General features: G+C 35.1%; 1 protein-coding gene across 1 annotated transcript in view; it reads left to right on the top strand.

Annotated features, from left to right (window-relative positions):
- Positions 1-13,042, top strand: part of LOC140235785 (uncharacterized) — a 34,956-nt gene extending 21,914 nt beyond the window's left edge. The window contains exons 10-11 of the mRNA XM_072315793.1: positions 9,882-10,099; positions 12,955-13,042. Coding sequence (XP_072171894.1) covers positions 9,882-10,099; positions 12,955-13,042 — 306 coding nt within the window. The remainder of the gene's footprint in view (positions 1-9,881; positions 10,100-12,954) is intronic.
- The last annotated feature ends 5,784 nt before the right edge of the window (positions 13,043-18,826 follow it).

Genomic DNA, 18,826 nt, shown 5'->3' with positions numbered 1-18,826 from the left:
GTTTTATCATCCCAATAAAAATTAGCCGTTTCTGGAAAATAAATTATGTGATAAACTGAGCTAATAATATCAGATTACCGATTGCATTCTACCAACCCCAGATTATGATATATTTCTACAGAGTTATGGTCGCATGATCATGGAATATAGTTAATATTTGATTATGTCAATTGTAGGGTCAATGTCAAGGACAACAAAGCCTTTTTACATAACAGATAAGCTCCTGAAAAGATTGAAGATGACTCATCGAATTTGACATTTCTTCTTTATTAGACCTCATTTTTTTTTTCATTTAAATTATTTATATGTTTAACATGAAAAGACGGCAGCCCCTCCTACCTTCGTCGCCTTTTGCTTATTTCCTTTTGCCCCTACCCGATCTCCGCAAACAAAGTAAAGTTTTCAATCAAAATTTCAACAAGTCAAGAAGTTATGCCACAAGAACTGACCAACACCATAACACTTTCGTAATTAGTAATCTTCCCACTGCTTCTTCTTCTTTTTCTTATTATTTGTTTGTTTGTTTGTTTTTTGTTCTTTTGTTTTTTTTGCAATGAAATCGCAATGTAAGATGAGCTAGGCTAGTATTTAACGTTTAGCTTTTGCCTCTGATAAAGCGACGAAGAAATGCTTCAAAACTTGCAAGCATTTGTTTTCGTCCCTTTGTTGTCGTTTTTTTTTTTTTCAAAAGCAGAATTAAGTACTTCGTGTTTTTGTTCGAATTCACTGATCAGTGCTGATAGCTTAAAGATTTTGATGATATAGATAATGCACAATTAGTTACAATGAGTTACAATTTCCCAGATTTTTTTTTTATTATTTCGTTATTAGATAATCGTGTTTGATTAGATGGAAATCATGGAAAATGATGGGTTCTTTGCACAACCTTACTGCTATACTCTGGTAGCATATACATATACATACATTGTTTCAGAATGCCTTTGGCAATACCCTCAGTTAGCTTGCCTGAGCCAAAGGCTGTCTTCAGTCTGGGGTCCGTCCGTACGTTGGACCTTCCTCTTGAAAACGAATAGTCAAATTTTTTGGATACTTGGTAGATATTTCTACCACCATGATAGAATATTCACGTGGATACCATGCCCTTGAGGCCCTCAAAGGTGCCCTCCCTAGTTGTATTATGGTCTTAGGTAATAGTCTGCGTTGAATTAAGGTGCTGATAATACTCAGGTGAGCGTGAGACCCCATCCCCCGTCTTTTCTCTTTAATTATGATGTCAACCTTAATGCATTTTATTTCATCCAGTTTTGATACGTTGGTGGCATGCATTCATGTCTGCGTGTGAAGTAAGACGTGAGTGTCTGAGCAGACGTCAGGTGTGTTTCTTTTCTTTCTCTCTCTTTCTCTCTCTCTCTCTTTGTCTGTGCACTTGAATTATTTTTAGTTCCATCCTGGACAAGAATAGCTCTGTTATCTGCGACATACTGATATTTTCTTCAGAACGAGACTGTTTGTTTCCATCCAAAATTAAAATAGCGGTTTTATCTATTTTGAATTTGATAATCGTTCTTGTGTAATCAAAGAAGATCCAGTTTTGGCAATAGATATCAAACTACAAACACGGAAAAAGAAAATGTCTGGGATACTGGACGATTATTTTTTCCTTTGTTAATGCCGGTCTTGATAAACGACGTAATGTAATTTGCTGCGCTGTTCCATTTCTGATGAAATAATAAAAATAGTAATATTAATGATAATGATAATACATATATTAGGCGCGTAATAGAGATGTTTCTAGGCGCAAAGAAACAATAACTTCATGACACCAATGCGACATTCGATGCTGTCGTATGTCCAACAAAAAAAAAACCCACACGCATATTGATTACAAAAAATATTCACTGAATTCTCTCTCACCAATAATTTGATCATAATTACTACCTTATCGTTTTCTGATTTTCAATTTTAAGTCAATTCCACATTATCTTCATATTTCTCAAAGAAAAGTGCATCAACTATAACATTTCAAACGATACATGATAGGAAGCTATGTTAAGGATGCACAATACAATATTGCAGACATAATAATAGAACATGTTGGTCAATCAATGCAAGTTTGATTCTTATGCTAAAGATACATGAATATTGATGGTACCTACTTATAAGCAAGCTTGTTAATTTGACTGTTCAAGAGTCTAACCTGCGCAAAGGAATTAAAAACAAGTGTATTTGGCTTTAAGTGTTGGTTTGTTGTCTGTAATGTATTATATGTAATATGACAGCAACATTGGACTATAAATTCCCTGGCCTTGACTGGTTAGCCGTGTCCTTTGATACCAAATTTATCACCGTTACAGCACTGCCATCGGTTGAGTGTCTTTTTATGTGTGTGTTCCTGTGTGTCTGTGCGCGCCCGCGCGTGTGTATATGTTGAAGAGATGTAAATTCACGGAAATGTATGATTTAGTTATCAATAATTTGGAGATATTGTATGATGTAAAGATAAGATATGGTCATAATAATTTTTAGTATACTAACAAAAACAAATGAAAGAAGTATTTGTTATATCAAGATTCAAAACCCTTCTCAAAAACGCAGAGAATTTCAATTTATGTTATTACAGAAAGTGATTTAATCTAAAGAGAAGCTTTTGAAATTTGGTCTTAGTAGCAAAGAGATTGTGCTCATTTTGTAATCAAGAAATAGGAACATATGAACATTTATTTCTGCAATGTCGGATAGTAAAATATATATGGAGAGTAATGATATCGTATTCTGATCTTAAATCCGTGATATGCATGGGACATACATTTTTGTAGGACTATCTGGTAACTCGGTGGGAATAAAGTTTGTTGATTCTTTTATTGTTTTACTGAAATACTATTCTTACGTCAAGAAGTGTAGGGATTTTAACATCTTTCAACATAATTCATCAGAGAATAAGGGAATGTACTAAAGAGGAAAACAAATTGGCAATATGGAGAGGAAAATTAGCGTTGCATTTGATGAAGTAGGAACACATTAATTAACTGACATGTTTGAATGAATTAGTAAGTGATTTTTAATAATCTGATATTTAGAGTGCGGCTAAGGTGTATAAGGAGATTTTGATAGGGTGCAAACTTCTGTACTTCCTTTTTGTGGGGCTTACTGTTACTTACGCCTACTATTTTTTCTTTTCTTTCTCTCTCTTTCTCTCTCTTTCTGCTACTTTCTATTTCGGGTTATGTCTATGATATAATATCTTATAGAAGGATATGAATACATTATGGAATTTGATGGATAAAACATACTTTATTGAAGTGCAGAGATTGAGATGTGAGCGAGGACCCTTGTACTGCATGCGGGGAGGGGGACGGGTAAGAAGGAAGTTAGGGAGGGTATTTTTATTTTCATTTTCATCTTTTAGCTATGTGTAAGTCTATGTGTTTAATGCAAGCTGTATGAATTTTGAGTTACGCAACGATTTAAAAAGTACATCAAATATTACTGATTGCATATTGCGTTTATACATTTAAGATGAATGTTTTTGTCATGTGAAATTATAGAAATTAAATAAAGATTATTAAAAAAAGTGTGGATATAATTATGTGTGTAGTTGTATGTGCTGTGCAACAGATAAGAATGCAGATTATTTTATCCATTCTCTTGAGTTCATCACCGCAAAGTTATTTCAGGTATAATAGTCAATTTTCTTATCATTTTTCTGTGTTTGCTTAACCCGGCTTGGCATATTTCATGTGTGGGCAGACAGCAGTAGGACAATACATGCATAGAGGACCAGAAGGTTGTAATGTCCGTTTGCTGAACGTGGTGTATGGAAGGTCTTTTTCAGTTCAATCAAAGTGTCTTTCAATCAATCTTTGAATAAATGTCAGAATAAAGATTAACATGCAGTTCTTATCAGAGTAACCATTAACTGACACGTAGACAGAAAGCGGAAGGGGTCACTTAACGAGCTATACATTCAAAAGAGGCCAATGACTCATACACCCATGAGTCATACAGACCACGAGCTAGACATTGATACCACGGAAGGGACACTAGGCAAAGAAGGTCTACGAGCTGGGTAGTAGGCTAAGAAAGTCCAAAAGATCGACACAATATGAATTAAATGGGAAATCCAGTCCAAATATAAGTTAGTCTGATGAGAAAGAGTAAAATATTTCAATAGTTAAATATATTTTAAATAATTTAACAGTAAGGTTTTGATCAAAATCTGGTGAAAAATAAGGAATTAAAGATATTTTGGAATTTTTCGTTTATTTTTCAGGAAACGGTTCTTGAACGATCAATATGAATATGCAAATGGTAAAGTAAGCATGTCATCCCCTTACAACTTGCCATATAGTGTGTACATAAAATTTTGACATTTTCAACATTGTTTCATTCAATCGCAATTGTGCCCGAGGCTGCAAGTTCTGGTATATCTAACTGATTAGTATTCTCAAGTTATTTAACCAGGAATAATATAATGTTTCAGGCCTCAATGACAGAAACATTGGATTTTCGTCATTTTTTTTTTTGTACGCTATCAATGGAAAAATTTGAGGTTATGACATGGTTATCGCACTCATTTGCATATTTATATCAAATTTAACAGGAACTGTTTTGCGGAAATTAGCGAAACTTCGAAATGTCATAACTTCTTTATTTTTCATCCGTTTTCAGTCAAATTTTTACCGTCTGTTTTTTACCAATCAGCTTTTGCGTTTGCTCTATCTCTTTTTTTTTTGGGGGGGGGGGGGGGGTGGGGGGAGGACTAGCTTGTGGTTATTATTTGCCATTGTGTAGCTCGTAGGTCTTATATTTTCCAAGTGCCTATCTCGTTGACTATCTCGTTGACTGTATAGCTCGTGGACGTATTCTTTTTGATGTCGACGTCGGGGGCTTCACTATACAGTAATGTATTGTATGTAGCTCGCTGCTTTTATGACTCACCAGCTGTATATCAAACTCGTGGGCAGTACAGTGTGAATGGCGAGCAGTATGACTCGTATTTTTATGGGTTTCTTCAACTTGCCAGAGTGAGGGACATGCACCAAAATTTGCCTCGTCACGTAATAGTCAGAGCTTAATACATTGCCATTTTTTTTTTCATGGCTGGAAAAAAAAAGTGGATTAATTTTGTTTTTCCAAGACAAATAACATTATCGCTTTTTTTGCCACACAAGTGATGATCAGGATATTTATGAATCAACTGAGAGAAAATCCTCTCCAAAATTTTATCAGTTTCTTAACACAGAGAAAAGAAAATCCCAACAGAATTGTCATGATTGTCCCAAATGATCAAAATCAGATACGCAATAAGGAAGTTATGACATAAAGATATTTCCAAATTGTTGGGAAAACATTTCTTGTTAGTCGTTATCATATCAAATCAGAAAGTTGATGAAGTCATGCTCTCACAAATTCATAAATTATTTCATTTCACAAAATATACAGAAATAACCCCCCAAAACTCATATTTTAGCTGAGTAAATATAAGTTTGCCTTAAAACTACCCAAAAAAGAACAAATTTTACCTCTGATACTGTGTTAAAATGTTCCAATTGTGCCATTTGATGCACATGTATAGTTCATTTGAACCAGAAAAAACACCTACCATTTGAAACTTTAGGAATTAAGCTGCAAATATAATGAGATATCACTAAATGTCTTTTTTTACTATAAAGTAACTGCAAATGAAGCTGCTCTGTAAAAAATTTGAAAAATGGTTCACTATTTGGCTTGATTGGAATATTTGAATGCAAATTTTGCGTGGGAATGCAAGGGCTCTAAACATGCTAAAAGAATTTATTTTTTTTTTTACACTGCAATGATACCTCATTTCGATTATGTTGACAAAGTGTGGAAGGGTACACCACCCCTTCCTTTAAATCTAAAACGAATAATACAAAGTGTATATTCATTTCAGACATCTATGATATACAATTATATCATTCCTTTGTCACCAAGACAGGCATTCTCTCTCACGATTTAGATAGGCAAGTAAATGAATTTCAGTATGATGCATTTGCCCCTCGAAATTTCATGGGTAATGCAGTTGATTGATTGACTGATTGATTACTTTATTGTCCACTCTGGAAATTCTTTGTATATTGGATATCACAACAAAATAAACATTCAATACATCACAGTTACACAACAGACATATCACAGAATACAAATAAAACTTACTCATATTAACATACGGTAACGTATGAACCATAATATCCTAATTAACCCGACATTTACAACTAAACAAAAACTTTTGATATACAGCTGTATATCACTTTCATATAATTATTCAACTCATAAATGTATTCATTAATATCCTTTCCTGCATCATAATTATACACCAAACAATATATCACCTACATATCTCAATATACATTTTTATAATTCACTTCAAAAAATTTCAAAAAAATATGCCATTACTATGGCAACGCCTAATCAAAATAACACAAAGTGTGTCCTACATAACTACACCTATAAATCATTACACGTTCCAAATTCAAAATAAGATTACTTAAATACTGTGGGAATAATTCACTCCAAAAAAATATTTAAAAAAAGTAAAATTACCAGAGCGATGCTTTCTCCAACAAACACACATGAGAAACATTATCCTACAAATCTACACCTCACTTTCATCGTATACACCAAATTAAATTTCAATGACTTCAACTTATGAAAATAATCACTCAATATCACCATATACCCCAAATTTCATCAAAATTAATTCAGAACTGTAAAAAAAGTTCGAACTTTGAGACGAACCGCCCGACCGCCCGACCGCCCGACCGCCCGACCAACCACACACAAATTCCTATATACCCTCTTATACTCTTTGGGTATGCTGGAGTATAATAATAAAAAAAAAATACACCAAAAATTAATTATAAAAACTTATCTAATTACTCTGGCATTATATGTGTGGATGGAATCCGAGACAAAAGAACTTCTAAAACGGGTACGCTTTGTGCGAGGAGGACAGAGTCTGATACCTGATCTGTTCAGGCAATAGTAACTGTACAGAGGGTGTGTTAAATCGGTCATTATCTTATTTACTTTGACCATCATTCTTTCCACGTATAAATCCTGTACCACTTGCAATTCCAACCCAATGATCTTTTGCGCACATTTTCGCGGTCTATCGATTCTGGCCTTGTCCTTTTGTGTAAGATTACCATAAAAATAAATCAAGTTAAACATGCCAATAGATTGGATAAAGGACTTGTAAAAAAGAACCATCAGTGTTCTATCCAGCCTCAGTTTGCTCAATTGCCTGATGAAAAAAAAAAAGCCTTTGAATTGCTTTTTTTTTTATCATCAGTGTATTAACATTGCAGTCCAGTCCAATAATGATTAGAGAGTTTTGTGCCAAGGTACTTGTACTCGGAAACCTCTTCAACAGGGCTATCATGGATACAAAGAGTTACATGTTCACAGTTCTTTCTGAAATCTATTACCATTTCTTTGGTTTTGTAAACATTCAGGTGAAGATAACGTGAGTCACACCACTGAACAAATCGATCGATTTCTGAGATGTAGCTGTTCACATTGTTTGAATTCAAATACACTGAAGTGACTCTATCATCAGCATATTTGATAGCCAGGCACTCGTCACCTTGAGCGGTAAATTCCCTAGTATACAAAGTAGTAGACTTGTTAAGGGGGTAAACGCTGCATTTTTTAGCACAAATGTCCTACTTGGCACAGATGTTCCCTAGGGCAATTGAAACATTTTCATCTAAAGAGACATTCTGTACCTATGCAAATAAGCCTCAATTTGTATAATTTATTCAAAAATACATATAAAAATTATTCAAAAATTCATGTGCATCCAGCAGAAATACCTAATTTGGTAGAAGTATTCTAAAAGGTAAATGGAACAATTCTTCCAAACGTTGATTTCATACCTACGTAAATTGCATTTGCATTTGCATAATTATGCAAGTTATTGTGCAAACATTTGCATTTTTGAAAGAATTTCTAACTATTAAGCACTGGATCTTGTAGTACAAAGTTTGAACCTTGGATGGATGTTCCTTGGGTCAAAAGCAAATGATTCATCTAAAGAGACAAACTGTCTCGATGCAAACAACCTGCTATTTGCATAATATGCATATCAATACCTATACATATATAATCAGAACATGTGACCATGTCTTAAATCGCTTTGAACTTAATATCCAAAAAGCTCAAAGAATAAGACAATATTCTCGCAACAACACTCTTCAGTTGCTTAAATTGTTTCCATATAATTTAATTAACTTAGTCATTTTATGCATAGATTATGTAAATAAGTATACAAGACGTGAAATTTGATCTTTAAAATCATTTCTACTATCAATTTTCCCTCATGGATAAATGCTTTGCAGGGTGAGAAAAATAGCAATCGATAGTGACACTCTTTTAATATGATTATTTGTGTATGCAAATGTAACAGTAGGGCTTAAATAGGAACAGCACTGATATATGCAAATCGGAACAATATTGCTTACAAAAGGATTTTTTCCTAGCTTGCAAACAGTACACAACTGAGGTGATGGTTAGAAAATCATTACGAAAAAACTCTACCATAGTGAAAGTGTAAATTCTGATTTTCATCGTATTTTGATAGGCAAGCAAGCGAATAAGAGGCTTTTTACATCAAACTGATTATAAACCTGTGCACACTTTGTGGATGCAAGGGTATCTGCACACATTAAGAACTTACAATCTTGAGTTAGAAACAAAGTCTGTTGCTGAGAAAAATGCTTCCTCAGTATACCATGAGCTGCTATGGCATGGAAATTATGCTAGAAAATTTATTCACAATAACATTGTAACAAGGCAATAATTTATGCAAAAATTGTCATGTGAACAATATAGGAGATGTTATACTTTAACTCAAATAATCTTAGTCTCTGACTTAAAATCAGCCAATTTTAACAATAAATCAAAGCTGAAATAATATATAATATGTTAATAGCCATAAAAGAGTATATTAGATGGCCTTTACAATTACAAGGATGTGATTTGTCAATAGATCGTGACATGCTATACTGTTTGCGAGGATCGTAAATGTCATATATTCTCCCCGGTTGTGATTGTTTTCCCTCGAGATAAAGTAACTCCCTGGTGGTCCAAAGAACCGTTTCATTCCACCACATACCGGCTAGTACCCGTATAGATGACCATGACCTACATAATCTTGAAGTTTTTTCCACAAATAATTATGTTAACTGGTTTTGTGTAAAGATGTCAGAGGTAAAGATTAAAAAAAAATACACAGGTAAAAATGTAAAAGGTAAGAATGTCAGAGGTTATACATGTGTGCATCAAATAACTTTCATGCAACCCATTCATTAAATGCAATGACGGTGATGACTATACCATGTCACTGAATTCCATGTCCTTTCCTACTTATCAAGAGGAAACAAAAGCACTTGAGAGGGGAGGGCTTAACATTTTTTCGATAATCAACAAGGGAATCACTGTCAGGTAGAACATGCACAAATGTGTAGGCCTACTAAGTTTCATGATACCTTGATTTACATTCAAGATATGGAAGAAAGTGATATACAGTATGGCACTTTTATCAGAGCTTTGACCATTTGGCAGGAAATTTCCCAGAGAATCTCCATTAGGTAATACATGTATACAAATTTCAAGAAAAATCCTAAAAGCATTGCAAAAATATGAGGGAATAAGAGAAATTCTGAGGGCCCAATTGACCTTGATCTTTGAACCCTGACCTTTGACAAATGACCCCTAAATTCCCTAGAAAATCCCTGCCAGTACCAAGTTCCATGAAGATACCTTGAACCAGATTGAGCGAGATTCACGACAGGAAGCAGAATCTTCTCGTTTATGGGGTGTCGTCAAAACCAAACGAGGACATCCACAACACCGTGAATGACATCTTCTCCAACTTTTTGAACATATCACCACAGGATGCTATTGGGATTCCGCTCGTGGCTGCTCATCGTCTCCAACAACCCAAGCATACTTTCGCCGGGAACATCCCTGACTTGGAACGTCAACCACCCGCAATTATTGTGCGTTTCGCTCGCATGATCGACTGGGATAGGCTCCTGAACGCCTACGAGCGCCGACCCCGTCAGCCGCGTCAACAGCCTACCCCTCCAGGAACCGTCCCCGTCCCAGCCCCGTCAGTTTTTGACAGAGTATCTATCCGTACGGATCTGCCCTCCAAAATGAAACGCGAGAGGGGCAGACTCGCTTCAATTGCCCACAGTCTTCGAAAGAATAGCAATCTTTCGACGAGGATCAAGATGTCTGGCACTCAAATCTTGGTTCAAACCCGAAAAAAATGCAAGAAACGGAGGAACACCCGAGCGCTGGTCAAATTACTCGGAATAAAACCACGTAATGTATCAAATTTCCCACACTTCACTTTGTAATCTACTAACGTCAGAGTCCTCCTTGTACACTCTTGAAACATTTCTGTTCTAGTCAAATTCTGGTCAACACTAACGCCAAAAGAAATATGATTGAACTATTCTTTATATTAATCAATAAGATTATCCCAGTACCTGTAATGCAACGCTTCAATCAATGCCAGCATTACTTATATTTATTATCATAACACAACGTCACCAGTTTCCAATGAGCTGTAAAGCTCAGGACTCAATAATATTCTTATTCAATAAAATACTATTAAAACGGTTGTTTGAGGCCCTATAATCTGTTTTAAGTCACTGATAACATACATATATTCCCTTGTCGCTTGTATTTGTTTTCAAATGATCTTGATTTTTGTCTTTATATTGATGTTATAATGGAAGACAACTTTTTACTCAAGGCATCTTAAATCCTGTTGATTCCATCCGTTCTTCTGAAATCTGTATAACAGAGGCCTACAGCACTTGTGGCAAGTTAAATGTAGCTCAAAAAAAAAAATGAAGAAATAGTCCTCAGTATTTTGATGAGCTTTTATGGCATAAACGACTATTGATAGTGCAAGGTCTTTATACTAATTATTTATACCTTTATGTGACGGTGGGCATTCCGTTCTACATTCTAGCTTGCATGACGTACACCTTCAACTTTGTAATTGTCAGTCCGTAGACATTTTGTGATTAGTATGTAAGTATGCAACCAATTCGAAAATCTATGCCCATGTGTTGCCACCTTGAGACTATCTCGGTTCCTATTAAGCCCCTTATTAAGCCCCTTTAATGATAAAATTTAATAATAAAATTTAAAACATAATAAATTATATAGGTTCAAATTCTGTTGGAGTGACGAAATAAGCCTTGAATGGGTATGAAACGGAGAGTTCAGCTAGCCGAGATAAAGTTTGGAATAACCTCTTCTTGGCTGTATACGAAATCACTCGGATTACGAAAATTTGTTCTTACGAAATACATTAACTTCATTTTGTATATTGCGAAATTATTAGAGTAAAGGAAACAAAATCTCACTAACTTATGTAAAAGAAATAAATCCTAGTGTGTTATACATCCCAATTTAGGAAAACTAATTTCAATAAATGTATAAGTAATCGTTAACTTTTTAAATCCAATGTGTTTGGGAATGAAATTCGGGTGTCAATTTTGACATTGTTTTCAGCCAGAGCACCCTTCTACCAAAAAACCTGAACTCCCCCTTTAAACCAAATACGTGTTTATATTGCATACCTTGCCCAGGTAAAGGGGCCTTCACAAATCATTTACGGGGCCGCTGCGGCGCCCGTATAGAGAGTGTTTCAACAGTGGCCAACCAATATCTTATTCGATAACGCTATTAGCATGTAGGGTGGCCGATTATCACAACGTGCCGACTCCCAGGCGATCAACAAATTCGTATCGGGCCAGGTGGATATGTGACCTAGGCCTTACTATAAACTTAATTCACTCACCCCTATTCAATAGCAGTATAATAGGGATGCCAGGTCCCCTGTTCTGTTGTACACTTAATATCCGGAATCATGTCATTCACGCAACAGTATTTATGTAGATCCACTATGATGCACCCGCATAATCTTTCACTTTTTTTTTTTTAATCCACAGTGTCTCCTTAATCATAATTACAATAATGTGAATTTATTGACTGCATTTCAAATGTCAGCCATTCTGAATGTGTCACTGTAACATGCATTATGATGCAGAGTGCCGAAGTCTTGAAGCCACAATTTTATGCATGTGTATTGCAGTAGTTATACGGTCTTAGTGGGGCCATCGGGCATGACCTCGGGCGATGCATGTGAATCGGAGAATTCTTACCCCTTTATTTTTAATTGTTCCATTCATCCTTGTATGCCTGGATTTGGCCTGTCTGTGGGAGGCAAACTCGATTGGTTCCCCATGATTATCAAATGAGCCTAAGCGGCACTACAGCGTTCTGTGGCGCCACTCTTAGGCTCTCTGTATAGTTATCTGACTCTTTTACTGTAAGGCTTAACTTTTCATTATTTTCCTATATAACATTTACTGTAAAGTTTCATTTTATATAACGTTTTATTTCATATAATGTAGGTCCCTTTTTTAAAAATAAACTGGCATAAATGCCATCAGTCTTTGAGTCCTTTATAGCTGTCCCTAGTTTCTTTATAAATAAGACTTATATATAATTATTTAGTCATACCCACTTTACGAAAAAAAAAAGACCCAACAAACAAACATTTGTATAATCTATCGTACGGTTGATAATACCTTTCATACAGTGTACGAGGTTTATCAATAATTTATAGGTAATTTAACATTAATACCTGTCTCTTAGTTGTATTCTAATTTCTGTAAATACTGTCTCATTTTGTAAATCACAATTATAATTGCATTTCCTCAATTACACCCATAGTGTAGCAGGGAGCTTCCTCTGGTATCATTGGTAATGTTTTGCATTGTTTTTTCAGTACATGTACATGCCCAGACGCTGGCCATGGCCTTGTGTACCATCCGTAACGATGTTGATTTTGTTTCATGTGTGTTCATATTCGTTTCCTTGTTTTGTGTGTGTTTCATATTTCTCTTTACGCATTTCGGTTTCCTTTCTTCTTCATAGGTCTGCATACCCCCACGTAGCTGCTGAGTTAGGTCTAGGCGAGAAGTCAGCTATTAACTCCCGAATGCTTTATCATAACCATGACTGACACAACAAGTTTCGTTTTCAATTCCCTGAATAGTGATGAATTTTATGACACAGTAAGGCACTCTGAATCTGATCATGCAAATGTCATTTCCAGTTCGTATGAAGATTACATATCCAATAAATACAATACCTCAGCACAAGAATTTGAATATAATTTTGAGTCAAATGATCCAGTTCAGAGTCCATCATGTGTTTATTTGACTGAAAATCAATATAAAAATCGTATTACGAATACAGTCGATGAAAAATTTTTGTTAGCTCACTTTAACATACTCAGTATCAACAGAAACTTTGACAAGTTGCGTTTACTCCTAGAAAACCCAGATCAAAAATTTTGCTCCATCATAGGGCTAACAGAAACATGGTTGAACTCCAATATCAGTCATTTATTTTCTTTACCCGGATTCGAATTTGTATTTAGAAATAGAAACAACAAAGTCGGTGGTGGAGTTGGTCTGTACATCTCGAAAAAATTTAAATATATTATACATGAGGAGATTAGTGTTATGAGCGATATACTCGAATCCCTTTTCATTGAATTGATAAATCCATATGGACAAAAACAAAACATTGTGATTGGCGTAATTTACAGACCCCCTCGGTCGAATTCGAATGATTTTCTGACATTTTTGCAGGATTTAGTATAAAATCCCATTATACTTTATACATACTTTATACATTATCAATCGGCTTCCCTCATAGACAACATTTTTTTGTAACGTTCTTCCACTTCCTGAGTCTGGTATCGTCCTCTCAGACATCACTAACCATTATCCTATATTTGCCCAGGTTCCGATTAAACTGACTTAACAAAATAAATATTATAAGATTACTGCAGATAATCTTACAAGTCTCCAAAACCGCCTAAAAGAAATTGACTGGTCTTTTGTATAGAACACTACCGATGTCAACTATCTTATGACTACTTCATATCTACTATTACCTCCGAAATCGATAACCACATTCCCCAGCGTAACATAAAAGATAGATATAAGCAAATTCCAAGACTCCCGTGGATAACCCAGTCTATATTATGATCTATAAATAGGAAAATTATCTATTTTATAAATACAGATGCAACCCTACTGAAAAAATAAGAAAAAATATGTTTCATACAAAAATACACTCACCAAATTATTACGTACGCAGAAGAAAAATTTTTACGCAAATCAGATAAGTAAATATAAAAATGATATTAAAAACATATGGAAAACATTTTAAAAATGCTATGAATACACCTAACAATCATCTAATATTTCTAAAGTTCGATGGGCCAATGCCTCCAGCAACACTTCCGCCGGCATGGCTGAAATTTTCAATGGCTTCTTCTCTTCAATTGGACAAAATCTTTCTCAAAATATTCCTCTTTCTAGTAAAACTTTTAGTGATTTTTTAGATACCCCTAACTCCAAAACTATATTTTTACCCTACATTAATAGAGAAGAAATAACAAAGATCGTTGCCAATTTGAAAGAAGGAAAAAGTCCTGGCCGCGACGGAATTGACAACCATTTGATAAAAGACATAATTCCCCAAATAGTGGATCCCTTAGTGCACATTATCAACTCATCGCTTACAACTGGCCATGTGCCAAATAGCATGAAAATTGCGAAAGTAATTCCTATTTACAAGAAAGGGGAGAAGGATGATGTCAATAATAGACCCATATCTTTATTATCTTCTATTTCTAAGATTCTTGAAACAAATAGTTTACATCCGGACAGTACGTTTTCTTAAAACCTGCGACATATTTTCAAACTTTCAATTTGGATTCAGGGAAAATCACAGCACAACACACGCATTACTCGCCCTCATCGACAAAGTCAGACACGCACTCGACACATTTTCACACACAATAGGTATCTTCTTGGACTTCTCCAAGGCCTTTGATACGATTAACCATGGAATACTTTTCGCCAAATTATCCCATTATGGCATACGTGGAAAGGTCTTGGAGTGGTTCACGAGTTACCTATCAAATAGATCCCAATTTGTACATGTCAACGGCTTTGACTCTCAAAATAAAACGATTACATGTGGTGTTCCACAAGGGAGCTTACTAGGCCCATTGTTATTCATTATTATATCAATGATTTTCATAGATCCTCGGAGAAACTGTCATTCATATTATTTGCGGATGACTCTAATATTTTCTTTTCCCACCCTGACCCAATATCAAGAACAGTAAATGAAGAACTAAAAAAGGACATACAATGGATATACGCAAATAAATTGTCATTAAATATTCAAAAAACAAAATTAATGCTGTTTAGTAACTCTTTAGATAGCCTCCCAGGCAATATAACATTTGATACTACTCCCCTAGGAGAAGTTTCTACCTTTAAATTTCTTGGTGTTTGCGTTGATAATAAGCTTTCATGGAGGAATCATATTGATAACATATGTAAAATTATTTCACGTAACATTGGCGTAATGAACAGATTAAAATATTATCTTCCTTCATCTGCATTATTAACTCTTTATTCTAGTTTGATACTACCTTATTTAAACTACGGGATCCTTGCTTGGGGTAATACATATCAGATATTACTTGATAAACTTTTTTTTTATTGCAAAAGAAAGCGCTCAGAATTGTTTTTAACCTAAATACTCGAGAACATACAGATCCTTTGTTTTTTTACCATAAGATACTAAAAATAAAAGGTTTGTATGTGTTTCAACTTGGCCAGTTCATGTTTAATTATAACAGCAACTTTTCACCCAAAATATTACACGACTCATTTCATCGAAACAGTCATGTACATAACTATCCTACGCGACGATCCGACGAATTCCATCTTCCATTAATGAGAACCGCACATGCCCAAAATACATTTCTTTATACCGGACCCAGACTTTGGAATAATCTAGATAATAGCCTAAAAGATTCCCCCAAATTCCTCACATTTAAATACAAATTCAGAAAACACTTACTATCTACTTTTAATTCTAGATAATTTAAATTGCTTTAATTCATGTTTGAGGTTTCACCTGTCCTGATGTCGCAGCACTTGTCGTGTCCTGTATGCAGACCTCTCTTCTCTCTTCTTTCTTCTTTCCTCTTCCTTTCCTGTCTTTTGTTCTTCGTAGACTTGTATTGTTATTGTCTTCTCTCTTCTCGGTACTGTCTCTCGTCTTATATGTGTGTGGGTAACTGAATGTCTGTACGAGTGTGTCGTCCTTGTCATATTTTCCCGGTACACGCAGTTCAATGAACACTGTCTGGACATTAGCATTGATACTCTATTCTTATTTCTTATTATTGCCGATGCCAGTGTATCTCAAAATAACTATATTTTTACAAATGACTTAACTAATTTATATTTGATACAATAGCTGTAAAAAAAAAAAAAAAAAAAAAAAAAAAAAACCTTGAATAATGTATTGTTTACTCACTCACTGTAATTATTTATCTAGCGATCCACGTCCCACAAGCTTTGCTTTTTAGTGGATCGCTATTTTCCATAATTGAAGTAATTTTCCGAACGCTCGCGAAGTATACATGCATTGTTCCTCGTAATTATTGTACATAATATGTTGTTGTATATAATTTATTTCGTATACCACATGAATCTTTTGTAAACGTTTGGACAATATCATTTCATGACATGTATACTTTGTATTATGTTTTGATTTTCGTTGATTGGAAATAAACTATGATTGAATTGAATTGAACCATTTGCGAGATACGGAGGAAAAAAGTGAAATTTAAAATTTTCACCTGACCTTTGACCTCTTGACCTGAAACTCTCTGGAGAATCTTATTTGATAGTACATGTATGCAGTCACTAAGTTTCACGAAAATACCTTCAGGCATTGGATGAAAATGGGGGAAATGATAAAATTCTGAGCTTTGACCATGAACTTTTTGACCTCTGTCCTCTTGCCGATTTTACTTAAAAACTGCTTAATTAATTGTCCATTGATACCTCATCCTTGGACTAAGTTTGGTGAAATTTGCTCAATCCAGTCTTGAGTTATCGCGTACACTGATAGGCCCTATAATTTTTTAAGTCGACCTTGACCATTGACTTCTGGTACATTCGGGCAATAAAAAATATATTCACAATATGCTAATTAGGTGGTATTTGCATAGAGAAATAGTGTTTTGATATTACAAACCATTTCCGTTTGACTAAATGATATGCATACTACTTTGGTAGTTTTCATCGTAAAATACAGTTCTTAGACTGTAAGAAAAACTTTTAAAATAATGTTTTTACTTTAATTTCTTTTGTAATTATGTTAATTAACTGGTAATGATGGTTCAATTTTTCAAATTCTTTTCTCATTTTGTTTCATAGAGTGTTTCTAACGGGTTATATATATCTATCTAGGTTGAGATCTAAGGGGGTTTTCATTGTTTACCAATCAATTTGCATAACTAGCATAATTATGCAAATTTATGTTTATCTACATAGGTATGAAAGCAATTTTTGGAGGAATATTATTGTTTCCACATACTCTATAGAATACCTCTACCAAATGAAGTATTTCTGCTGGATGCACATTATTATTTTTTAATATTTTTTATTATGTATTGTGTATTTTTGCATAAATTATGCAAATTAGGGCTTATTTGCATAGATACAGATTGTCTCCTTAGATGAAAAATTCCAATTGTACCGAGGAACATGTTTGCCAAATAGGACATTTGTACTATAAAATGCAGCGATCGCCCCTTATTTCGCCCTTAGCAAGCCTAGTAAAGAAAATAAAACAGGGCCCTTTTCATAAAGTTGTTCGTAAAGTTACGAACAACTTACGAGCGACTGGTGATCTGTTCTTGTGGTGAATTATTGAAATTCTAGTAAGTATAGCACATCGCAACTAATCACCAGTCTCTCGTAAGTTGTTCGTAACTTTACGAACAGCTTTATGAAACACCCCCCAGGTGAGAGAACACACCCCTGTGGCACGCCGACACTGACAGTGCGAGCATCGGAGATAAATGACCAACCTTGACTCTCTGTGATCTGTTCAACAAGAAGTTATGAATTAACAAGGTCAGCCATGTCAGCCAATTTCTGTGTTAACATATATATTGCATTAAAAGCGCTAGAAAAAAAAAAAAGTTGATCGTATGTCCCAGGGGAGTCCAACTGCTGCAGGGCATTATGCAAGTACAGCAAAACGGCATCTTCCACTGACCTGTTACCCCTGTAAGTAAACTGCATTGTGTCTAAATGAGTTTCTGTTTCTTTCAACAAAAGCTTCAGCAGTATCTCCTCAAAACATTTCCTGACAGAACTTGTGAGTGCAATTGGTCTAAAATCGTTTAATTCATGTGAGTTTTTCGTTTTTGGTACCGGGACATCGAATGAACTTTTCCATAAATTTGGCAGTATACAAGCGGCAAGACACTTCTAAAATAAGTGTGTATACACGCCTGCCAGCTGGTCTTTACATACCCGCTAAACTTCTTTTTTTTCTGAGGCTTTGAGTAAAATGATTAATTTAGAGAGTTGACTTTTGCTGATTTGTGGTACCCACGGTATCACTGTGTGGCTTGACGAGTAGCTCGATGCGTTCCAAAAAGGTCTGCCTTTCTTCTCTTGGCCTGGAGTCGGCCTCGTCCTTCGTTCGTTGCCAGGATGCTAGAGTTTTTGGCGGACGATATTGGAATGCACCTCCCCCTTGTCTGGGTACAATATGTGCAGGTCGTGCTCCATCCATAGTCTGACAGGGAGAGCGTGCGTTCCTACCGTTGTCAGTCATGTCGGTGTTGCAATGGTTGGCAGACGGGGTTGCTAGCGCAGACTTCTGTTATTTTATTTTATGTTTT

The sequence above is a fragment of the Diadema setosum genome, chromosome 12 (assembly GCF_964275005.1).
Source record: "Diadema setosum chromosome 12, eeDiaSeto1, whole genome shotgun sequence".
Lineage (NCBI taxonomy): Eukaryota > Metazoa > Echinodermata > Echinoidea > Diadematoida > Diadematidae > Diadema > Diadema setosum.
This window is presented reverse-complemented; position numbering and strand designations above follow the sequence as displayed.